At 42.7% G+C, this 25,798-nt stretch overlaps 1 protein-coding gene across 1 annotated transcript in view; it reads right to left on the bottom strand.

Annotated features, from left to right (window-relative positions):
• Positions 1–961, bottom strand: part of HYDIN (HYDIN axonemal central pair apparatus protein) — a 432,426-nt gene extending 431,465 nt beyond the window's left edge. Inside the window, exon 1 of the mRNA XM_032284417.1 lies at positions 709–961. Within this exon, the coding sequence (XP_032140308.1) occupies positions 709–748 (40 nt within the window). The 5' untranslated portion in view covers positions 749–961. The remainder of the gene's footprint in view (positions 1–708) is intronic.
• Between the last annotated feature and the right edge of the window lie 24,837 nt (positions 962–25,798).

The following is a 25,798-nucleotide window of genomic DNA, read 5'->3' as shown; positions in this document are numbered from 1 at the left end:
TCAGAAATGAAAAGGGCAAGACCCAATAGAGGCAGGGAGCAAGACACTCCAGATAAACAGGTGAGCCCACAGAGAGATCAGGACACCGTGCAGCCGGCACAGGCTGAAAGTCATACAAACAGCCACGCTTTCTGAGCCCAGATTGCTCAACAGTAAAGGCAAGTTAATCATTACGGGCCCTTCCTAGGACCACTGAGGCTATGATCAGAGATCATACAGATAAAGCACACCTGGGGATGTACTGATCCTACATTTGACCCTCACAGTCATCCTGAAAAGAGAGCTGGGGAAGGAGCTGAAGGAGGGGGGCTTGGCACCTCATTTTCCCAGGTAAGACGGGAAATGATTTATCTAAGGCCTGGGGGCCAATTCGAAGTTGGAAGCAAGGCAGCACCCCCAGGCCTTCTGCCCTTCAGGCTACCTGTCTGGCAGGGGAATCCCAAGAACAAAATCCGAGGTCCCGTAACTTTCACAGGAGTGAGAAGGGACCAGGGAAGGCTGAGGAGGGGAGGGATCTGGAAAGTCAGGGGAACCCCTAGGACGCAGAGCGAGGACGAGGACGAGAAGAGCGAGCGGACGCCCCGACCAGTCCCCACGCCCCCCACACTTTGACCCCACAATCTCTGCGAGGATCTCTGACCTTGTTGCATTCGGGGTCCCACATTTATTCCACCCCCATTCCCCGCCCAGACCCCGCGTCCAACTCACAGAGGCCGCCGCCGCCGCCGCCGCAGGCGAGGGGCTCCATACCTAGCTTGAAGCCTCCCGCGTTCAGTCTGCGCCGCCGGAGCTGTTGCGGTCCGTTGCCACGGCAACCACGGGGCCGCACAGCCTAGCAAGCGGTGCGATGATTGGAGGAGGCAAGCGTCCATAGCAACCGCCGCCCCAGATGCTCGGTGCATAAGAATTTGGTTTCCAAGGATTCTTAGGACAGCACCTCTCTCCAAAGCCACACTTACCCAGGCACTTGTCCTAGTTCTTTAAAAGTGCTTCGTGCATTATCTCATTGAACGCCTGCCTCCCAGTGTTGCTGTGGGAATCTCTTATCTCTACAGGAATTTTTAACCTGCGGTCCTTTGATCTCTTCAGGAGGTCCACGAATACCCTTAAGTTATAACCAAAAGTTTGTGGCCATTTACCCAGTCAGATGGTCCATAGCTGTAGATTCTCAAAGGAGCTGGAACCAGAACTCTGGTTGCCCAATGCCCAAGACGGCGTAAGAGTATAAATCTCTTATGTATTAACTCCATCTTCCTTCTCAGAGACAGCAGACAAATAGAGGGCGGTTCTTCCTAGACTCCATTTATATTTATTCAAATCATGACTTGAGACATTGCCCAAAGACTTTAACTCTTGACCTTCAGTCATTCATTCATTTAATAAATATCTATTGATGACTAATTATGGGTCATATATTTGTCATAGAGAAACTTTTCTAAGCATTGAAAGACAGCAATTGTCAAGGCAATTTCTTGGAGCTTTACTTCTGATATGGGAGACAACAGAAGCATAAACAAGATCATTTCAGATCGTGGTACTAAACGAAATGTTAAGACGTGATGAGCCCAATAGACAGGTGGTTAGGGAGGGTATCTTTGAGGAGACAATTGAGTTTGAGCTGAGATGTGGGAAAACACCAGCTATAGAAGAGGAAAGGAGAAGGTGGGCAGCACAAGAAAAAGCAGCAGAACGTTAAAGGCAGAAATGCATTTGGAGTGCTTGAGAAAATGAAAAGTCAATGTGGCTGCCTCAAACAGACACCCTCAGATTGCCCTTCCCTGGCTCTTCATAATACTATCTACTTCGTACTTTCCTTGCTCCTCTGTCCTCCATCACACCAATCATGTCACCCTATTTATTTCCTTCAAAGCTCTTGTAACTTTTGATTGTCTGTGAGCTCCATAAGAGACTGAGTCTCCCTTATGGTATCCCCAGCACCTAAAATAGTAACTGGCCTGGTATGGACACTAAATAAATATTTGTTGATTGCATCAATCTACACATCACAATACTAGAAACTGTGGTTGAGTGGGAGACACAACAGAGAACAAGATGAAGACACTTAAGCCTTCGAGAAGCTTAAATGCTTGTGGAATAATTGAATTACAAACTATGTGGGCCAACTAATTGCGTTCAGAATCAAATAATTTAGACTGTAAGTACTGTGGGAAGACATTGAAGGATTCCCTTGGCAGTTTTTTTCATTCTTTCAATTATATTTTAGTTCAATTTCACAAATATTGAATGCCTACTCTATGCCAAATGTTGTTTATAACAATGAACGAGACAGACACCAACTTTGCCTACAGAACTTACAGGTTACTGCTATACTGTCCACTACAGTTGCCTCTAGTCATTTGTGTCCACTGATCACTGAATATGTAGCTGGTCCTAACTGGAATGTGGAGTAAGTGTAGACTCCAGATTTCAAAAACTTAGTGCAAAACAAGAATGTAAAATATCTCATTAGTATTTTTAATTGATTTCATATTGAAAAGATAATGCTTCAGATGTGTTAAAGAAGACCTATTATTAAAACTCATTTTACCTGTTTTTATCTTTTTTTAATCTGGCTGCTGCAAAGTGTTAAATTACATAAGTGCCTTGCGTTATATTGCTATTGGACTGTGCTGGTCTAGTGGGAGCTTAATGCTATTTGAATAAACAAGTAAAATCTTGTTGGAAATGTTAAAATAGACATTTTGGTACAAGTACGAAAAATAGCAAATTTCAAATAAAGAAAACAGATAAAGAATTTAAAAAGAAAACAAGTTAGGCAACTCTTAAATCTTCTGCATATTGAAGGTATAAAAGGGTCAGGAGTGGGAGATTAGAAAGAATTTCTAAAGAGGATTTTCATGAAGGATTTCTTCAAAAAGAGCAGAACTATGAGTCCCACCTCCAAGTCTCCAGTCAAAAGAAAAGGGCTTTGAGGAAGCCACTGGATGTTTAACATGTGGTACCTACAGTTCAGGTGGCACAGTGGGCTTGTGTCTGAACCCCACCTGGAAATTCTAAAGGGCAAGAGATATGCTCACTAGTCAGCCGACAGCAGAGCAAAGGAAAAACTGCTTGATTAGAAACAACTCTCCTTCTTCCCCTAGTATTTATAGGTAAAATATGTGTGGGTTTTTTCTATGAAGGAGATGAAAGTCACCCAAGAAAGATTGTGCAGGGTCACTTTAGACCCTTTCCATCTTGTTAAACAAAGAGGTCTCAGAAAAATGAAACTGAGTGCTATGGTTTGAATGTGTCCCCTCCAAATTCATGTGTTGAAATTCAATGGCCAATGTGATACTATTAACAGGTGAGGCCTTAAAGAGGTGATTAGGTCATGAGGGATCCTACCTCATGAATGGGATTAATGACCTCATAAAAGGGCTTGAGGGAGGGAGTTCATGCCTCTTACTGTTTGGCCTTCTGCCATGTGAAGACCCAGTGTTCTTCCTCTCTGGAGGATGTGGCACTCAAGGTGCCATGTTGAAAGCAGAGACTGCCCACTCACCAAACAGCAAACCTGCTGTTGTCTTGATCTTAGACTTCCCAGACTCCAGAACCAGGAAAAATACATTTCTGTTCTTTATAAATCACCCACTCTTGGGTATTTTGTTATAGCAGCACAAAAACAGACTAACACACTGAGTATATTGCCCGGTATCTAGGGATCAAGAAAAAGCAAAGAACCAGACAAAAGAAAGATGTGTTTGACCCCAGTAAGAGAACTGCAGGATACAGATTTCCAGCAATGAGAGTAAGTTATCTTGAAAGACTCTTGAAAGTGCCCCACCAGAGGATGTATCAGCTTAATCACAGCAGTATCAGACAAGTAACAACTTTCTTATTGTCTTTTCCTCTGCTCTGCCTATGCCCCAATGCCAAAGAGGCCAGCAAACAGTCCTCCAGCTGAGGGTACAGGTGTAAAGATGTCAACGAACCCACAAAAAAACAACAGGAGAGAGAGAAGAAGGTGGCTATGTTTCCATTCTCCAACTGTAGGTCTCCTGTCTGCAACAGGCCTAAAATAAAAGAGGAGAGAAGCTGCAACTTTTAAAAGTTTCGATTATCACCTTGGACAGAACATCTGAGCAATTGTATTAAGGCTGTGTTTTGACACCTACGAGGGTCCACAAAAGTCTTGGCACCTAAGTGAGTTTACTCAAGGGCAGGGAAATAATTAGCCACAAAGAGGAAATTTAAAGAGAGATCAGAAGACAAATATTAAGTTGCTTTATGACTGTCACCCACAAGTCATGCTTGTTTGGCTCAAGGGCTCCCTAAAAATATGAAATAGGCTATAAATAAAGACAGAAACATGTATTAATCTTGAAGCGTACAGAACAGTAGAAAATGTATAAAGTTAAAGTGCATATTATTTCAGGGAGGAACATGGATTATCTAAAGTCACATAGCACCTGCACCTCAGACCTAAGACCAGTGATTAATCTCCCATCCCCAGGGGGTTAGGGATGCTGAGGCCGCAGAGACCAGTGGCCAGCAGTTATGGGGCTGCTCTTCTGAGGCTGGTATATTCTTAGTGCCAGATAGACAGGCAGGCAGGCGTGCAGCCTTCTCAGGAAAAGCAACAGAAAAACAAAAAAGCCATTCAGCTACAAACGCATAGTGCACTGAAGGTTAATTACACTATTAAAAAGTAAATCAGATTTGAAAAAATATATATTTTTTTGTTAACTTACATTTCCCCTGAACTAAAGAGGCTAACAGAAAGGATGAAGACTTCTCCATTCTTAATGAGAGCTGCCTGACTCCTAAGGAATACCACATTTGGATTAAGTTGGGCAGAGGAAGCCAGTGACTTTTTTCTAAGGAGTGAGCAGATAATTGAGTCATTGAGCAGTGAAAACTGAGGTTCTTCAGACTTCAGAGTGATTAAGGAGGCTGGTTATGCTGCGAGCCCCAACCCTCTGCCTTACTCAGGCAGAGGAGGGTCCTGGGCAAGAACCTGGGTGACAGATATCAAGAAATCCTAGACTCATCATTGTAAAACACCTTAGAGATCAACAGGTATAAAACTCTTAGAACACAGCAATTGCTCAATACATGAGCAATGATTTTTCTATTAGGAGATGACTCGAATTCCACCACTTACTCCCTGTGTAGAGTCTGCTACTTAACCTCCCCGTGGTGCAGTTCCCATTTCTGTAAAAACAGGGGCAACTGCCATATAGGGTTCTTGAAGATTAATTAAGATGATAACGGTTGGGCATGGTGGCTCACACCTATAATCCTAGCACTTTGGGAGGCTGAGAAGGGTGGATGGATTGAGCTCAGGAGTTCATGACCAGCCTGGGCAACATGGCAAAACTCTGTCTCTACAAAAAATACAAAGATTAGCCCAGTGTGGTGGTGTATACCTGTAGTCTCAACTACTTGGCAGGCTTAGGTGGGAGGATTGCTTGAGCCCAGGAGGTAGAAGTTTCAGTAAGCCAAGATCACACCACTACACTCCAGCCTGGGCAACAGAGCCAGACCTTGCCTCAGTCAGTCAGTCAGTCAATCACTCAATCAACCAATAACACAAACCAAAGACTTAGCAAATGAAAGCCATCATTATTCTTAATATCATTATTCTTCAGTCCAGTCTTCTTTTTGACAGCATCCCAAATAGTCACTCAGCCTCTGTTAAAACTTCTGCTGTACATTCTGTCATTTATTAAGGAAGCACTGACAGAGAACCTGCTAAGCACTAGACTCTGTGTTAGGTACTGAGAATACCAAGAGGAACATGACACAGTCCCTGACCTCAAGGGGCTCTTGGTTTTTTTGTTTTTAGGTAGCTTCCTTCCTTTTTTTTTTTTTTTTTTGTTTCAGACGAAGTTTCACTCTCATTGCCCAGGCTGGAGTGCAATGGCATGATCTCAGCTCACTGCAACCTCTGACTCCTGGGTTCAAGCGATTCTCCTGCCTCAGCCTCTGGAACAGCTGGGATTACAGGCATGCACCACCATGCCCAGCTAATTTTGTATTTTTAGTAGAGATGGGGTTTCTCCATATTGGTCAGGCTGCTCTCGAACTCCCAACCTCAGGTGATCTGCCCACCTCTGCCTCCCAAAGTGCTGGGATTTATAGGCATGAGCTACCATGCCAGGCAAGGATGCTTACTTCTTACGCTTTCTCAAACTCAGATCAGGAATCAGGCTGCTCCATTTCTGAACTGCTAAAATTTTTGGAAACTCCTTCCTAAATTAACCCAGAATGTGACTCCCAATAAAACATCTAATTATTCTTACCTATGATGGCCCTTCAAGCTCAAAAACCATCCATCACAGTCCTTTGTTTTGTGGGGCAAACTTTCTAAGCATCTTCAGCAGATTCTCATGTGATATGATTTCTAGCAATACTATTTCTAGAAACAAACAACTTCTGTTTCACGTAAAAAAAATTCTGCTCACCCTTATTTTGTGAGTAGTCACTATCAGAATTTTCTGTTGATGTTTGTGTGGCATTAATTACAGTTTTAAGAAGACCGAAGGTTCACCAACATTCCTACTTGTCCAGTTGTTCTATTTTGTCTTAGTCAAGTTGTTATAAATTACAAACCAGCAAATGGAAAAAATTGCTGAAAAATTCAAGTAAATTCTGGAGCCTGAAAATGGCTGGGCTTCCTGGGAGACTGATACTAAGAACTGTAAAGTTAAACAGAACCAAGCAGAGCTTGTCTCTTGGTCTCTCTGGTACTCAAATGTCCCTTTATTCTTGCTTCTCTTTCTAGATAATTTTTCTCCTTCACCTTAGATCTGTGTTTTTCTACTTCTCTACCTAAGTCTTGCAAAATAGTTTGTGGGCATTTCTTGAAGCAGCCATAGAAAACTCATACAAGTCTTCACTGCAGATTCTTAGGAGAGAATCTGATTAGTTTAGGCTGACTCAAATGCAACCAATCCCCTGGTCCAATTATCTTCTAACGGATAGATGAGTCACATGAGATGAGTATGGCTGCTAGGGCCCATTCCTATGTGGAGGACGGGTGTCATTCTCAAGAAAGTGGAGGTGGAGCTACACAGGGACCCCAAGAGCTGCCTTCTACATTGGAGTTCACCAGTTGTCCAGGTCCAAACTCTATCTCCACATCCTGTTCATTCAGCATTTTTGGACCAGTTCTCTCTGCCTCCAACTTTTCACTTGCAAATATTTTTCAAAATTTCCCTTCTTTTTAGCTTCTTGTCAACTCCTCTGCCCCTGCTGTACCCCGCACCAGCATTGTACTTTGCCTTGCTCCCCTGCCAGTTTTCAAACTGCACCAGGCACCTCAGGGGGTACAGTGAACTCAAAGGAGTGTTTCAGGATGTTTTTCATTTTCAAGGGAATCACGGCAACATTTGTCTGACACCGTGTAAACTACTAACTTGCGGCAGTTCACAGTTTCAAAATTAGCTCATTATATTTCTTCCAATGACATCAAATCTCTTCAAAGCTGGGTTTCCAGCAATGGCTATGATGAAAGGCAAGTACCCCTAAAAAATCAATGTGGAACAAGAAATGAGGGTGATGGTGTCTGATCGAATTCCAAGGCTTGAGAAAGTGTTCAGTGTCCAACATGCACTAAATTGTTTGTATATAAATTCTTACTAACCTATTTCAAAGCCTAACTACTTAATAAATGGAATTGTTAGTTCTTTCTTCTGGTCCAGAGATGCTGTGAAACAATTACTAAGACTCTAAAAACATTACCCACCTTTTCATCCTGATTTTATTGAGAGTAGGAGATGAAACTGACTCTCATCTTAAGGGTAAGCCATATATAACCCATCATTAATGCCCCCTAGGAAAGAAGATTAGCTGGACTCTTCTGAACAGAATGACTTTCTGAGATCATTTGCTGTGTCACTTAGAAAATACAATTTTTCTTTGTTTTCTCTAGTGGGAATGTCTAATATGTTCAAGTCAACTCAAAAAGCACGTATTGAGCATTTACTGGGTAGCTTAGAATAAAAAACATGAGACTCGGGGGAACAGAGGCTGGAGACTCAGCTCTACTGTCTACTAACCTTATGCCCTGAGGCTAGCTACTTCACCTCTCTAAACGTCAGTTTTTGCAGCTATTAAAGGGTATGTTCAATCATTAAAAGATGTTATTGATGAATCTACTATATGCTCAGGACTAGACAGAGTTCTCAACCTCTTTTTTTTTTTTTTTCATTATCCTAAGGAGGCTTTTAAAACATTTTTGTCCTCATTATGCCCTCAAATGCTAATACTATGTATATACTATATACCTATTTGTGTGTTATGTTTGCACTTTGTACATAAAAGAGTAATATATACAACTATCATGCAGCCATAATTATTTTTTTTGAAACAGGGTCTCACTGTGTTGCCTAGGCTGAAGTGCAGTGGCACAATCTCGGCTCACTGCAACCTCTGCCTCCCAAGTTCAAGCGATTCTCTAGCCTCAGCCTCCCGAGTAGCTGAGACCACAGGAGCGTGCCACCACCCTTGGCTAATTTTTACATTTTTTGCAGAGATTGGGTTTTGCCATGCTGCCCAGGCTGGCCTCAAACTTCTGAGCTCAAAGTGATCCACCTGCCTTGGCCTCTGAAGGTGCTGGGATTAGAGGCATGAGCCATTGCAGCCAGCCAAAAATTTAAAAAAAAAAATTTTTTTTTTAATAGGAAGATGTTTTTGGCCCATCAAGAGCCAACTTTTGCCCCTTTGAGTGTGCTACTGCCCCCAGTGATAACATACATCCTGAGGAGACAAAGTAGGCAAAATTGCTGCCCTCAGAGAGCTTATATTCTAAGGTGAGAAGATGGATAAAAAATAAGTCAAATATTAGAGAGTGAAAAATGCAGTGAAATAGTAAAATCAGGCGCTATGATGGAAAGTGATTGAGGGTGGGAGCTCAATGCCTCTCTGAAGTGACCCCAATGGTAAGGTCTGAATGAGGAGTCAGGGGGTTACCAAAGGGGAAGCTTACAGACCAGAAGCCCCCAGCATGGAGCCTCCTTGCTGAGCAGGAGCTTGAGGAGCAAGGACAGAAAGGCAGAGCCCAGCGCGTGAAAGGTGACACAGCCACCCATGGGGCATTTTGAAGACTTTGTAAACCACAGACCACTAAATGAATAAGAGGGGTTATTAGGTACATTTTCTGCTTCTACTTTTAGGCAAGTAGGAGCAGAAAATGACTAAGCTCTGACCCCAGAGAACAAAAAGAGATGTCTTTAGAAAACAGCCAAAGAAGCTGAATTCTGGGAGAAGGTAAACACAGCCAAAGACATCAGATATCTAGGTATCTAGACAGACCTAGAAGAGAGGGAAATGTTAGAAGTAAAGATGATACCTAACATCTCTGAAGTGCTTACTAGATATGTCTGTGCTAAGAGCTTTATGCTCATGAGTCTTCACAACCTCATGGGGATATTCTCTGCATTTCACAAATGAAGAACTAAGGCTCAGAAAGCATACATGACTTGCCTGAAATCACCCAGGTTTGAAGAGGCAGGACTTGGGTCTGTCCGACTCACGTCTAATGTCTTAACCAAGACAGCACAACCTCCAGTTTCTCCCAACACCATCTGTTCTTTGCAGCACTCCATCCTTCCACACTCTGTCCTCTGCTCTCAATGATTTATATTCAATCTGTAGAACTGAGCTTATCCTGCTAGAACATCAGACTCAAGTTCAGCAATGAAAAGACTAATTATAATACTCTCATAAGGGCCTAGGAACAAAAGCTATGGGTACCATGTTTAATTACCCACTCTCTTGTTTACAGAGGGAAAATATATCTTACTTTATGTCCTGTGAGTCAGTATGGACTATGTCTGGTTGGAAGAAGTTTAAAAGCAGATTTTAGTCTGTTTTGGACTTCCTAAAAATGCAAATCCAAGGACTGCCAACAAGACTATAATGCCAGTGATTAACCATCAAGAGGACAGCCAGAGAGAAACACTTGTCAAAAGAAGACACCGTACTCTTGCTGTGTCTGATGGCGCTGGGACAAAATTTAAAGAGCAGTAAACGTGAACACCCAGGATGCTGGATTGTTTCATGCTGTGACAGTGCCTTAGTGTTCTGGAACTGGAAGCACCTGACTGAAAAGACCTAAGGTTAAAAGAGAGAGGAGCCAGAAGCGAGGCTGTGAAAAATTCTTCCAATCAAGGATCAGGTGTATACAAATGCAGCAGGAGGATTTGATCTTTCCAAAACCCAGTCAAAGGGAAAGTGAATTTCTCTTAGGAAAATACTTGATACTGTAGTGCATACAATTAGAGATGTGCTATCCTTTTTTTTCCTCCCAGAATTATGTAAGCTTCAAACCTTACAAAATCTGAAGTAGCGCCTGGATGGAATTTATAATCAAGGGGAAGGAGGCAACACAGACAAGCAAATATTAATAGATAGTACATCGCAGAATAAATAACACTGTGATAACCCACAAAAACATTCAGTAGGCTGGACACAGGGCTCATGTCTGTAATCCCAACACTTTCGGAGGGTGAGGTGGGTGGATTGCTTACGGCCAGGAGTTCAAGACCAGCCTGGCCAATATAGCGAAACCCCATCTCTACAAAAATACAAAAATTAGCTAGGTGTAATGGTGCATGCCTGTAATCCCAGTTTCTTGGGAGGCTGAGGCATGAGAATTGCTTGAATCTAGGAGGCAGACACTGCAGTGAGCCGAGATTGTACCACTGCATTCCAGCCTGGATGGTGGAGCAAGATGCTGTCTCAAAAAAAAAAATAAAAAGTAAAAATCAATAAACACAAGAGTGGTTAAGAAGGGAAAGACCATGGTTGGCTAGAGTTATCAGGAAGTCTTTGGGGGAGCGGGGGGTTGAACTTAAAGTGACCGTTGAGGTGGCCACCAGCAAAATTGTGATTCGCTTACTAATATGTTCTCTGACTGATTCATCAAATATTATATTCGATTTTTATTGTAGCAGATTGAGCCAACTACTGTGGGGCCACAGAAAGCCTTCAGCCCCCTTCATTGATTTATTTGACATCTTCAGTGCTATTCAGCAAGCACTTTCTCCATACCAGGCACTGAGGTTACAATGGAGAACAAGTTAGAGCTCACCAGCAGAGAGGAAAGAAGGGGGAAGGCTTCCAGATTTGCAGGGAGAGTGTGACATCTCTGTAAGCAGCTCATCAGGGCTCACCCATAGCGAAGATGACAATTTCATAAAAAATCTAATCTTAGAGACTTGAGAACAAAAGTCTGGGAAGAAAAAAAAAAAGAACGCTAAGCACTGCATAAAAGGGAAATCAGAAATTGGTGAGGGGCTACTGCTTTGAGCTGATAGGGAAGGGGTTGAGACACATCTGCTTCTCTTTTCTTTTTCTGGCAAAATGAGGAAGGATTTGTGAAATGCCCAGACAAGATGACTTAGACGCGAAGAAGGAAATATCTGAGTCCATATAAGAATTTTCCTCTGATAATTACGGTGTCCTGTTACAGAAATGGAGAGGAACTGTGAGCACATCTCCCCAGACACTGGGTGTTCAAGGTCCTGTCAGCTATGTCACATACCTGAATGGGCACAGAAAGGAAAGCCCTCATTGTGTATTATCCAGCTAGACTAGATGTGAAGGGGGGCAGTCTCTGTAATAGCACCGTGGCCACAGTTCCTGAGAAATTCACCCTTATTTCCATCCCATTTATAGCTGTCATCATAAAGTAGGTCATCCTTACAACTCACTTTGGGAAGTAATGCAGGGCAAGTGAGGTTAGTTCCAGTTTAAAGGTGGGGAAACAGGATCAAGGACTAGACCAAATCCTAGCATTATTTAGCAGGGGGACTGAGAATGGAATTTGCCGTCCATGCGTCCAACAGCCAGCCTCGTCCACATTTTCTTATTTTTAAATAACACTTCATGTCCAGGAAAGCCTCGAGTCCACAGGAGGACTCTAACAGCCTGATTAAGGGAGCTGCTTATAACTTATTGAACACAGCCCTGTCCCACACGAGGCTGGGCACCATGCCTGTCTTTTAAGTGGAACCCAGTGGGATTCCCAAGACTCGTGGCCTTCCCTCATTAACAGAAAAAAGAAATAGTTAAGAAAAGTCACTAAGGAGAGGGTCATCAAGAACTGAGATGAAAAGATGAGCAAAGCACTCTAGAGAAAGATTCATTTCCTGAGTCACTCTCCACAACTGAGTTAAAGGGACAGGCCCGGCACTGATGCCCAAGGGAGCAGCAAGTATGGGAGTGTTCTGTTCTGGGAGGAAGCACCCACTCCTGTACAAACAGGCACCCTGTGGGCCCTGGTCTCTCTTCAGCCTAGAGGAAAAGGAAGAGGCCGGGTGTGGTGGCTCACACCTGTAATCCCAGCACTTTGGGAGGCCGAGGCAGGCAGATCATGAGGTCAGGAGATCAAGACCAGCCTGGCCAACACGGTGAAACCCCGCCTCTATTAAAAATACAAAAATTACCTGGGTGTGGTGGCACCCACCTGTAATCCCAGCTATTCGGGAGGCTGAGATAGGAAAATCACTTGAAACCGGGAGGCAGAGTTTGCAATGAGCCGAGATCACAACCCCAGCCTGGCAACAGAGCAAGAGTCTGTCTCAAAAAAAAAAAAAAAGAAGAAGAAGAAAAGGTAGACGAATCACTCACAATACATAATTTCCTTTCTATGGTACTTTATGGTTTATGAACGTACATTTTGAAAAGCTAAGGTTTCTGTAGGCACCACAAGGGGAAACCCTGGGTTATCAGAGGAATCATTCATTCATTCATTCACTCATTTATTCATCCAGCCATGTTATTTGAATATTTCTGGGTCCAGATGCTATAAAAAGCACTGAGAATACGAAGATTAATAAGAGATAGGCCCTGCCCCAAAAGCCATGATGTAATAGAAGGGGTCCTAGACCTTCAAATCCTGCTGTGCTAGTTATTAACCAAGTCACTTCAGGCAAGTCACTTTTCCTCTCTAAATATTAGTTCTGAAGTCTATAAAATAAGTCTAATCATACCTGCTTTTCCCATTCCAGAATGTTTGTAAGTTCAAGGGAGATCATGGACATAAAAGCATTTTGTAAACTACAAAGTTCCCACCGGGTAATCTTGCCCTGTGCTGACTGAGGGATGCACGGCTGTCTGCAGATTCATTATCCAGATGTGGTGACAATTGTATGGGGGCCAGAAATTGGCAGACACAGAGTCAGTGATCTTTCATAAATTGACTGCGACGGATATTAGGAGGAAACAAGAAAATCCAACTTAAAAGTGCTCCATTACCCTCATCCTCCCATTAGACCAAGCGTGAGGCCTTCGTGAGTCGCCAGGGCTCTGGCCTCATTAGAAAAGCAGATGGATCTATCAGAGGGGTTAATGGCAGCCAGTGATGACCCCGATCTGATTTGGTCCTAGCTCCTGCCCTTCTAGAGATGGTGATGACTTTGAAAACGGAAGGACTGACTTTTGGTGGGGAACGAACAAGGCAAAATCTAAAATTATGTTAAGATTTAAGAAAAATAATTCCCCTTTATAGGAAGAGAACAAAAAAGGAGAAATAAAAATTAAAATAGAATAATAGCAATGTTGCAGACTGTTTGTTAAATATTGCCTACCTGCATTAAGAAAGGTAGTCATGCTGTGGGTAAAACACCAAAAAAAAAAAGCATTTTAAAATATTGTTAGTGGTTCCATTAATGAGGGCAAAATTAGAAGTCTAGTGGAGGAACATAGGGGCTGACACGTGTGTGTATGTGCGTGCGCGTGTGCCCATGCTCGTGCATACCTTTTGAGAGCCAAGATGAAGGTGAGGACACAAACCTAAATCCACGTGGGTAAGGTGGAATACATGCCATGTTTTTTCTATGTGGTCTTCCTATTTCTGACCAACTTGGTCTATCAATGTCTGCCCCCTGCCACAAAACCCTTAATAAACAGTCTTAACTTATGCTGCTGACAACTCTAACTGCCTGAGTTATCAAGCACCATGGAAGACTGAAACCTTCTCTACCCTGAATAAACGGGACTCCCAAACAGGGTGACAATACCAGTGGTTTGGTTTACAGCTGCTGCTTGTATCAGATGATCCATGGATGTTTTCCCATCCCGGAATAACAGTTTTTGTTCCTCTCTCAAAAAAGAGTTTGGTTATTAGCTCAGGAAATGAAACAGTTTCCAAATCAGTGGTGACTATTTCTGCACAGTCTCTGCCTTTTCCCACAGCACAGCTTCACTGAGCTGGTAACAGCTCAGTCTTCATAAATATGCAAAGATAGCATTCATCTTCCTGATTAATTAATCCAGTAACTGATCCAAGCTCTTGCCTGTGAGTGCTCTTGGACCCATGGCTCCTATTCTCTCCACTCTGGTTTCCTCGCCTGGGTCAGCCCGTCTCTTCATCTATTGTTAGGCAGCGTATAACAAAAGGGGTCCCTGGTCTAGATTGTTCCCGCATTCTCCAGCAGGCTGCCTCTGAGAATTTCACAAACTCCTCATGCACTTTTAAACTTTAACAATGAAGACTGTGGACTTATGTGAATAGCGACAGATGGAATTTGAAAGCCAATTAATTTTGTTCATTAAAATATAATATAGGACAGCCGTATTACACAATCAAGCATGATGAATTCTTTTTACATCCTGTGATATAGACAACTGGCTATCCCATGAAAGAAGGAATTCAATTTGCATTTAAATGCAATTTCCAGAGTGTGACAGAGGCTCTCTGCAGTATATAAGTTTCAAGAAGTTGAGGTTTGGCCAGTGAATTTTCAGAAGTGTTTGTGATGGAAGTACAAAAGTGAATGGAGAAGCCAACACCTTGATGAGGGATCTTGTGAATGACCCTCAGCCAGGGGAACCAGCTGAGTGGTGCAGGGGATTCCTGACCCACAGGAACCAGGAGATAAAAGGTACTCTTGTTTTTTGTTGTTGCTTTTTTAAATGCGATATTCAAATAATTGTCTTTGAGGTAGGAATTTCTATCTTTAGTGTACTGATAAAAAATCCATTTCTCAGCTGGCTTGCTGTCCAAAGAATTTCATCAATTTTTTATGTGACCAAAAATTATTATCCGTGGATTACTTTTTTCTTTTTTAAAATTATACTTTAATTTCTGGGGTACATGTACAGATCTTGCAGGATTGTTGCATAGGTATACACTTGCCATGGTGGTTTGCTGTCTCCATGTCCCATCCTCTACATTAGGTATTTCTCCCAATGTTGTCCCTTCCTAGTCTCCCCACCCCGTTATCCCTCCCCTAGTCCCCCACCCCCCTATAGACCCCAGTGTATGATGTTCTCCTCCCTGTGTCCATGTGTTCTCATTGCTCAACAACCGCCTATGAGTGAGAACACATGGTGTTTGATTTGCTGTTCTTGTGTCAGTTTGCTGAGATGATGGTTTCCAAATTCATCCATGTCCCTGAAAAGGACATGAGCTCATCCTTTTTTATGGCTGCATAGTATTCCATGGTGTATATGTGCCACATTTTCTTTATCCAGTCTATCATTGATGGGCATTTGGGTTGGTTCCAAGTCTTTGCTATTGTAAACAGTGCTGCAGTGAACATTTGTGTGCATGTGTCCTTATAATAGAACGATTTATAATCCTTTGGATATATACCCAGTAATGGGATTGCTGGGTCAAATGGAATTTCTATTTCTAGGTCCTTGAGGAATCGCCACACTGTCTTCCACAATGGTTCAACTAATTTATACTCCCAACAACAGTGCAAAAGTGTTCCTATTTCTCCATATCCTCTCCAGCATTTGTCTCCAGATTTTTTAATAATCACCATTCCAAATGGCGTGAGATGGTATCTTAATGTGATTTTGATTTGCATTACTCTAATGACCAGTGAGGATGAGCATTTTTTCATATGTTTATTGGCCGCATAAATGTCTTCTTTTGAAAGTGTCTGTTCGTATCCTTTGCCCACTTGTTGATGGGGTATTTTTCTTGTAAAATTTTTTTAGTTCTTTGTAGATTCTGGATATTAGCCCTTTGTCAGACGGGTAGCTTGCAAAAAATTTTTCCCATTCTGTTGGTTGCGGTTTTAATGATTGTTTCTCTTTCTCTGCAGAAGCTCTTAAGTTTAATTAGATCCCATTTGTCTATTTTGGCTTTTGTTGCTATTGCTTTAGGTGTTTTAGTCATGAAGTCCTTGCCTATGCCTATGTCCTGAATGATATTGCCTGAGTTTTCTTCTAGGGTTTTTATGGTGTTACATCTTATGTTTAAATCTTTAATCCATCTGGAGTTAATTTTTATAGACGATGTAAGGAAGGGGTCAAGTTTCAGCTTTCTACACATGGCTAGCCAGTTTTCCCAACACCATTTATTAAATAGGGAGTGCTTTCCCCATTGTTTGTTTTTGTCAGGTTTATCAAAGATCATATGGTTATAGATATGTGGCATTACTTCTGAGGCCTCTGTTCTGTTCCATTGGTCTATATCTCTGTTTTGGTACCAGTACCATGTTGTTTTGATTACTGTAGACTTGTAGTATAGTTTGAAGTCAGGTAGCATGATGCCTCCAGCTTTGTTCTTTTTGCTTAGGATTGTCTTGGCTATGTGGGCTCTTTTTTGGTTCCATATGAAGTTAAGGTGGTTTTTTTCCTGTTCTGTGAAGAAGGTCATTGGTAGTTTGATGGAGATAGAATTGAATCTGTAAATTACTTTGGGCAGTATGGCCATTTTCACAATATTGATTCTTTAAATACAAACTACCATCAGAGAATACTACAAACACCTCTATACACATAAACCAGTAAATCTAGAAGAAATGGATAAATACCTGGACACTTACACCCTCCCAAGACTAAACCAGGAAGAAATTGAATCCCTGAATAGACCAATAACAAGGTCCGAAGTTGAGGCAGCAATTAATAGCCTACCAACCAAAAAAAGTCTAGGTCCAGATGGGTTCACAGCCAAATTCTATCAGATGTACAAAGAGAAACTGGTACTAGTTCTTCTGAAACTATTCCAAACAATACAAAAAGAGGGAATCCTCCCTAACTCATTTTATGAGACCAACATCATCCTGATACCAAAACCAGGCAGAGACACAACTAAAAGAGAAGATTACAGGCTAATATCCATAATGAACATTGATGTAAAAATCTTCAATAAAATGCTGGCAAACTGAATGCAACAGTACATCAAAAAGCTTATCCATCATGAAAAGGTAGGCTTCATCCTGGGGATGCAAGGCTGATTCAACGTACACAAATCTATAAACATAATCCATCACATAAATAGAACCATAGACAAAAACCACACGATTATCTTAACAGATGCCAAGAAAACCTTCGACAAAATTCAACAGCCTTTATGCTAAAAACTCTCAATAAACTAGGTATTGATGGAAAGTATCACAATAATAAAAGCTATTTATGACAAACCCACAGCCGATATCATACTGAATGGGCAAAAACTGAAAGCATTCCCTTTGAAAAGTAGCACTAGACAAGGGTGCCCTCTCTCATCATTCCTATTCAACATAGTATTGGAAGTTCTAGCCAGAACAATCAGGCAAGAAAAAGAAATAAAGGGTATTCAATTAGTAAAAGAGGAAGTCAAATTGTCTCTATTTGCAGATGACATGATTGTATATTTAGAAGACCCCATTGTCTCAGCCCCAAATCTCCTTGAGATGATAAGCAACTTCAGCAAAGTCTCAGGATACAAAATCAATGTGCAAAACTCACAAGCATTCCCATACACCAATAATAACAAACAGCCAAATCATGAGCGAACTCCCATTCACAATTGCTACAAAGAGAATAAAATACCTGGGATTACAACTAACAACAGATATGAAAGACCTCTCTCCACTCAAGGAAATAAGAGAGAACACAAACAGATGGAAAAACATTTCATGCTCATGGTTAGAAAGGTACTCTTGTTTTAAGCCACTATAAAAGAAAATTGAGTAGGAATCTTGTTGAACAACTACACACACACTTCTGGGCAAGTATATTTTCTCCTTGCCATCTTCTCATCTTTTCTAACTTGATACAAACAATGCAGCAAGTAGACAGGGTGTGTTCACCACCCTTTGGGCCATGGGTACCTGGAGAGAGATATGAATCCCCAGTGAGGTCTGCACATCGTACATGCATGTGGATGTATGCACACATACAGATATACACAGTTTCATTAACTCTTCTGCAGAAAACAATTTCAGAAAATGCCAACTTCTTTTTTAGGTAATTAAATGTCTACAAGCCACTATAGAATAAGGGAACTAATGTTTACCATGAGGGCATCTGGAACGAGCACCTGAAGAGGCCTGAATTCCACACTAAGAAATTTGAACATTATTCTGCATGTGACAGAACACCATTCAAAGATTTCCGAAGATGGAGATGGTGTTAAACCGCTAGTAAACTGACAGTATGAAGAGAAATAAAATGGAGAAGTAGGGAAGTGTAATCTAGGAAACCAGTTGGGGCTATGGTAATCATTTATGAAAAAAATAATACGGGGTTAATCAGAGGCAATGTGGATGAGAGAAGGGGAAAATATGGAAGCTCTGGGACAATGGCTTCTTAGAAATTGACTAGGTAGGTGGAGGATGGAGAGGAAAAAATAGATGCAATTTCTAGCCTTCATGACTGTGTGTGTGATGAGACCATTAATAGGAATAGGAACTATAGGAGGAAACAGGTTTGAGGAAGAAGGGAAAGATGATCATACTCTCACATTTTAAAAAGTTTGCTTACTCCTTTGATATGATGGGATGAAAATACCACTTTACCTCTATGATCTTCCTCCTCTAAACCTATAACCCCAGTTTAATTGTGTGAAAAACAACAGAAATATTCCAACAGAGGGGTACCCTATAATATACTTGACCAGTACCCCTTAAAACTGTCAAGGTCAGCAAGAAAAGTCTAAGAAACTATCAGATGAGAGAGGAGCCGAAGGGAACATGATGGCTGAATGCAATGTGGGACCCTAGAGGGGATCCCTGAATAGAGAAGATCAGATCTTAAGTAAAAACTAAGGAAATCTGAATACATTGTAAACTTTAATGAATAAGAATGCATCAGTATTAGTTCATTAACTGCAACAAATGTATTATGGTAATGCAAATGTTAGTAACAGGAAAAACTGTGGAGAGTGGGGTTTGGGGCAGACCTATGAGAACTCTATAAAAACCCCCTTATACAGAGGGGTGGAGGCTTGCTTATTAAAGTTTGGTTTGGTTGGTTGATTTTTTTCCTTCATTTTAGGGACAAAGTCTTGCTCTGCTGCCCATGCTGGAGTGCAGTCGCACCATCACAGCTCACTCCCACGCTCAAGTCATCCTCCCACCTCAGCCTCCCAAGTAGCTGGGACTACAGGTGCATGCCACCACATCTGGCTAATTTTAAGTAACATTCTTTGTGACGACGCGGTCTCACTGTGTTTCCCAGGTTGGCCTCAAGTGGTTCTCCTGCCTTGTCCTCCCAAACTGCTAGGACTACAGGTGTGAGCCACCATTCCAAGTCATCATTTTGATATCTGTTAACCCATCATGGGAGTTGGGGGACACAGAATAAATAAGCTCTTACTTCCCATCTGCAATTACTCCGTTACAGATCAGACCACATCACTGACAACGATATCACCTTTCCACCACCTACCTGGATGAGAAAGCTGAGATGGTGGAAAGCAACTGGTTGCCTTTCCTGAAAAGCTGCAGTTTCTTGTACTGATATTGAAATGGCCAGAGGGGGCATGCATGGGTGGCATAGTCATGTGACTGTGGAGAGGCAAGCCAGCCTGAGAAGGACATGCTTTTTTCAATGACTGAGTTGGGGCTGCAAAGGTACTGAGTTCATACTTCTAAACTGTGACTTTGAGGTTGTTTGTTACCTCTGTCGCGTGTGTGTGTGTTTGTGTGTGTGTAGATGAGGTCTCACCATGTTGCCCAGGCTGGTCTCAAACTCCAGGACTCAGGCAATCTTTTTGCCTTGGCCTCCCAAAGTGTTGGGATGACAAGCGTGAGCCACTGCACCCGTGTGTGTGGGGTGGTGGGGAGAGGGACAGTGGGTGGGTGGTGTGTGATCTCTGGGCCTTTGGAGTTCATCCAGCAACCACACCTCCTGGGCAAGCTGAGTACTGTTAGACGTTAGGGATATGAGGATGAATGTGTTAATGTGCCACATCTGCTGCCCATAAGGAGCTTACAGTCTACAGACAGGATGGTGAATAATTACAGTACACTACAAGAGCTAGAATGTTCTGTGTTGAAAAGAAAAAGAGTGTTTTAGAAGTGCGAGGACAGCAACAATGAACTCCACCCAGGAAGGCGGTGACAGAAGGCAACACTAAAGAAAGAACTTGTGAACTGGGCTTTCAAAGACAAGTAGGCTCTTGCCATGTTAAGTGGGAAAGGCACTCTAAGCAGGTGATTCAACATTTGCAAAACACAGCAACATTCAACAACATGATGTGCTTGGGGAAGTGGCAGCTGGAGCATCCAGCCAGGGATTCACAACCTGGGAGCTGTGAGAAAGATCTATCAGGGAGAAGAAGGGCTGAAGTTAGGGAGACCAGGTAGGAGCCTACTGCCATGATTCAGGCTGGAGAGGATGAAGCTCTGCAATCATTGGGAAATGTTAAAAGGTGTCTTCACACCTACCTTCTCATTTCTCCACCGACACATTCAAGCCAAACAAACTTGAGTCCTCAAAGGCCTCTGCTCTTGGCAACGCAGGAAGGCCTAGCATCTGTTTCTTGAGCAGAAGCCGCAGGTTGGCAGGGCCCAGGTTTCTTATTTAAGAGCCCTGAGGTACAGGACCGTGCCCATTCCAGAGCTCAGTGGGGAATTCCACACACGTGCCACTGTCTGCTAGGTAACTTTTTCTCTCCGGTACAAGTCCTCTCAGTTCTAGCTGCTAGAAGGCGCCCACGTTCACAACCTTTCCAGGAGCACTTCGACAAAGCTTCTAATTTTGAAGCTAAGAAGCTGCAGAGGACTGATTAACAGTCCTTTTTGTTTCTAGGAAGACAGACAACACCATGGACATGCAGGTTTCCTCTTGAAAATCATGAAGTTAACTTACAGCAGAGAGTTTGCTCAGAAGCCAGTTGGCCTCAGGAAACCTCAAGGGTTTAGTCTCAAATCTCCACTGTTGTTGTCAAGGGACATAGCTCAAGGAACTCAAGCCCTGTGAACGGGTGCCACCATTCCTGTTAGCACTGTGGCCCGTGGCTTTGCTGTACTGCTGAGCCAGGGAGCGGGATGGCGAAGGCTCGCTTTGAATCTTGGCTCCATCACATACTGGATGCAGAGAGTAGCTAAGGTCATACAACCTCAGATGACTGGCTTTACCTCACTGCATCTGTTTTCCCTTTTGTAGAAATGGACATGATGATAGAACCCACTGCAAAGGGCTGTTGTGAGGATTAAACCTTATGTGCTAAGTAATGTTAATATACACAGCCTAGCACATGGTAGTCACACTTAGCTGGTGGATGCCTTTTGCAAAGTCAGCCTACACTAGTTCTACCCTGCACACACATACCAAACGCATGCTGCTTGTATGAGTGGAGGCCAAGGGGAGCAGTGGTGTATCCTGGTGAAGGGTTGGAAATCAACAGCCAGGATTTGAATCCTAGCTACTGCGCTTCCCAGTTTACAAATGAGGAATCCAGAACCCTCACCACAATTTTTGCTCATTCCAAACAGCTTAATTTTTTATTTTCCCTCTCTTGTAGCTCCTGCATTCAGGCCTTCTTAATTTTACCTCTGGGGGACCTGCATGCAAAGCTTAGTTCCCTCCTGGGTTACTGCAAAATATTCACTCTCACTATGCAATTAATGAAGTAAGCAGCTTCCCTCATTGGTAAAATGGGAGTCATCATAGGAATTGCCTCACAGGGTTACTGTAAGGAGTAAATGAGCCTCATCCATTGTGTGTAGTTAGAGTTCATTCATTCTCATTGCTATATAATAGTTCATGTTACAAATAGACTATGATTTATTTATCCATTCTACTGTTGATGAAGATTGGAATTATTTCCAGTTTGGAGCTATTACAAATAGTGGTGCTACAAAAATTCTTGTGCTCATCTTTTGGTGAACATATGTTTACAATTTCTGGGTCAGAGGTATCAGTTTTAGCGGATACTGCCAGCAAGTTTTCCAAGGTGGTTGTTCCCGTTTAAATCCCAACTAGCAGTGTATGAGAATTCAGTTGCTCCACATCCTTACCAACACTTAGTATGTTTCTGAGGTTTTCATTTGGGCCATTCTAGTGCATTTGTAGTGCTGTCATATGGTGGCTGCAATTTGCATTTCCCTGGCGACTAATCAAGCTGAACATCTTTTCGTGTGTGGACTAAACACAGTGGGGGCACACAGTTAGCATTCAACACATGTTAGCTATTCTCATTAGTACTGCTGTTTTCTGATCAGTGAAACTCAACCTTTTCAAATGGGGACGGGGCAGAGACTTGGGGAAGGTTTTAAAATGTTAAACTTTCTTGGCCTACCATTATCATCATGTGTGCGTGTCCCTGTGCCTCCCTCTTCTCCCCTCTGTAAATAGCACTCCACTCCTCGCCTCTCCCAGAGTCCAGACATGCTAAACAATAGGAACCGAAAGCCAGGTGAAACTTCTGACCTGCACCCCAAACAGGTTCCCACCCCTCTCAGATATGTCACCTCCAAGAGAAGCAGAATGGACCCCTCTCCCCGGAAACGACCTGGAATCTCATCTATTTGGCCCCACTCCTTCTAGCTTCTTCCTGATGAATGGCTTTGACAACTTTCTCATTATTAGGGCCTCTCATCCAAGACTGACTTGAATCTTTAATGCCTTCCTTTAGGAAAAATGCATCACTTGGTTTTTAAGATGCACACACAGCTCCCCTTGCAGAGCCATATCCTGAGGGGTTTGTTAATGCATCAAATCATGGACCTCAGAGGACAAAACAAGAAGACAGTTAAGGTCTACCCTCAGTTTGCCTCCCACGGGTAAACTCCAGGAGAAAAGAAAATAACCAGCATTGTGTAACTGGGGGTGGAGTTACATCTTACAGAATCCTTGGGAAAGGGAAAAAAGGCAGGCAGCTTAATAATTCCCAAACTGGGTCAAAAATTTATATCCATGTGTATATAAAATAGTCTTCCTTATGTAATGTAAAAAACATGATTTTCTTATCTTAGTCACTGGGTTAAGAATTTCTCTTAGTGAGACCAACTTTGTTGGGATAAGTTCTTGGTATAACCTCATGAAATAAAATGTGAGACCCTGACCTTGGGGGACAGGAATACTGCAGATAAGACAGAGAACAAATTTGCTACTTGCAACAAAGACTGAAGGGAGGAGAATGAAAAAGAGGGACAGTGAGAAGCGAAATGGATGATTAAACGCTGTCCAGTGGAATCTGTGACCCCCTTAAGTCTTCTAGAAATCTACTTCATTAAATGCGGAGTAAGAGTGAATCTTTTGCAAAAATCCTTGAAGGGAGTCTTGCATGCAGGTCCCCCAGAGGTAGAATATAAGAAAGGCTGAATGCAGGAGCCACAAAGAAAGGGACAGAAAAAAATTAAGCTGTTTGGAATGAGCAAAAATGGTGGCGAGGGCTCTGGATTTAGATAAGCTCAGAGTGACCAACTCGTCACAGTTTGTCCGGGACTTTTCCAGGTTAGCCTTGAGAGTCTCACAACTCAGGAAACCCTTCTGTCCCAGGTAAACTTGAGCCAGAATGTACAATTGAAGGTTTGAGTTTTGTTTATCTAAATTTCTTAGGCTCAAGGACGTCCAGTTGATGGCTGAATTATAATTAAAATGGCACCTAGACTGTTCAACTTCTGGTTTCTGAGTCTGACGTTTGACACACGAACATATTATACAGAAACACAAATACCAAAAGTATATGCTCAAATGCTAAGTGTGTCATAACAAGTGAAATCCCCCTCCTGGTCAAGAATTTCAGTTTCACCACAGTTTACTTGGGAGTTTTCTTTCTTTTGTGCATTGAGAAGGAGTCATGGCTTTGCCAGCTCCTGTCCTAACCCCCCAACTTAGCAGCCTTTCCGTGGAAAGACATTCCTTCTGACCTTGGTCTTTTGAGAGAGAAAGAATAAATAGCAAGAGGCAGGGCAGGTGCGGTGGTTCACGCCTGTATTCCCAGCACTATGGGAGGCCAAGGCGAGCAAGTCACTTGAGGTAAGGAGTTCGAGACCAGCCTGGCCAACATGGCAAAACCCCGTCTCTACTAAAAATACAAAAATTAGCTGGGTATAGTGGTGTGCACCTGTAATCCCAGCTACTCAGAAGGCTGAGGCATGACAATCACTTGAACCTGGGAGGTTGAGGTTGCAGTGAGCCGACATTGGGCCACTGCACTCCATTTTGGGCAATAGAGCAAGACTTTGTCTCAAAAAATAAAAAATTGCAAGAAGCGCCTTTCACAGACTCACCACATCGACTCCATTTTTCTCCCTCTGCCATTCTTCCCCCCACTCCATTTGCATGCAACGTTGAAGAACAGATCTAGGGAAGATTTGTGCACTTTCAAGAGGCTGTGTCCACTGAGGTCAGCTACAATTAAATTATGTCTTCAATATGTTTAACTCAGACTCTGCATTTTTGTAGTCTTAGAGACCAGTAGAAATAAATTTATTAAGTATGTGATCTCATCACTAAACATTCACTCAGCCCCTTGACTCCCAAATTGGAGGACACATTTCAGGGGTTGGGTCAGAATTCTATCTTCACAATTCTGGGGTTAGAATAAGGCAATATTATCCAGGTGTGCTTTACAGCAAGACATGCCTGAATTTTAATTCACACCTGGCAGTATGGGCTTGGGTGTATTCCCTATCAATGATGGGTATGAATGAAAGAAATCAAGGATTCAGACCTGAGGAATGAAGTAGCCAACTGAGATGGTGAAGGCTGTAGGTAGAGCAGGTTGAGGATGAAAGATCAAAAGTTCAGCAGAGGATATGTTAAGGAGAGAGTTCTAAGCTGGAAATAGAAGTTTGGGAGTCACTGATATATCAATGGTATTTAAAGCTCTGACTAGATGAGATCACCACGGAAGTGACAGCAGAGAGAGAAATGTCTATATGGCCACGCCTGTACTATACTAGGAAGAAGTTGGCTGGCCAATATTCCCTCCAATATTCCCTGCCTGCGTTCAATAGATCCATCACAGCAGAAGGTTCCATGCCCATTCATGGGGAGTTAGTAAGTGCAGAGCAAGGAATCTCAGGTTTGGAGACAGAAGAGGGCCTGGAGGGCCAGGTGTGGTGGTTACGCTTTTAATTCCAGCACTTTGGGAGGCCAAGGCAGGCAGATCACTTGAGGTCAGGAGTTCAAGACCAGCCTGGCCAACATGGAGAAACCCCATCTCTATCAAACAAAACAAAACAAAAATTACCTGAGAGTGGTGGTGTGTGCCTGTAATCCCAGCTACTCAGGAGACTGAGGCACAGGAATTGCTTGAACCAGGAAGTGGAGGTTGCAGTAAGCAGAGATTGCACCACTGCACTCCAGCCTGGGCGACAGGGGGACTCTCTGTCAAAAAAAAAAAAAAAAGAAGCAGAGGGCCTGGAGCTCAGTTCACCTCTGCCACTTCTGGGCTCTGGGCTATGTTATTTTGGGAAAATCACTTAATCTCAGTGAACTGTAATTTCTTCACCTGTAAATTGGAGATAACATTGCCTCCCTCGATGACTGCTCATTTGGATAGCTATAACAAAATACCACGTACTGGGTGGCTTACACAACAAACATCTATGTCTTATAGTCTTAGAGGTTGAGAAGTCCAAGACCAAAGTTACAGCAGATTTGGTGTCTGGTGGGGGCCTACTTCCTGGTTCACACATGTCCATCTTCTCACTGGGGTCAGGGAACT

This window comes from Sapajus apella, unplaced genomic scaffold (genome assembly GCF_009761245.1).
Source record: "Sapajus apella isolate SASKATOON/1434 unplaced genomic scaffold, GSC_monkey_1.0 scaffold15, whole genome shotgun sequence".
Classification (NCBI taxonomy): Eukaryota; Metazoa; Chordata; class Mammalia; order Primates; family Cebidae; genus Sapajus; species Sapajus apella.
The sequence above is the reverse complement of the archived record's forward strand: the minus strand, read 5'-3'. Positions and strand labels throughout refer to the sequence as shown.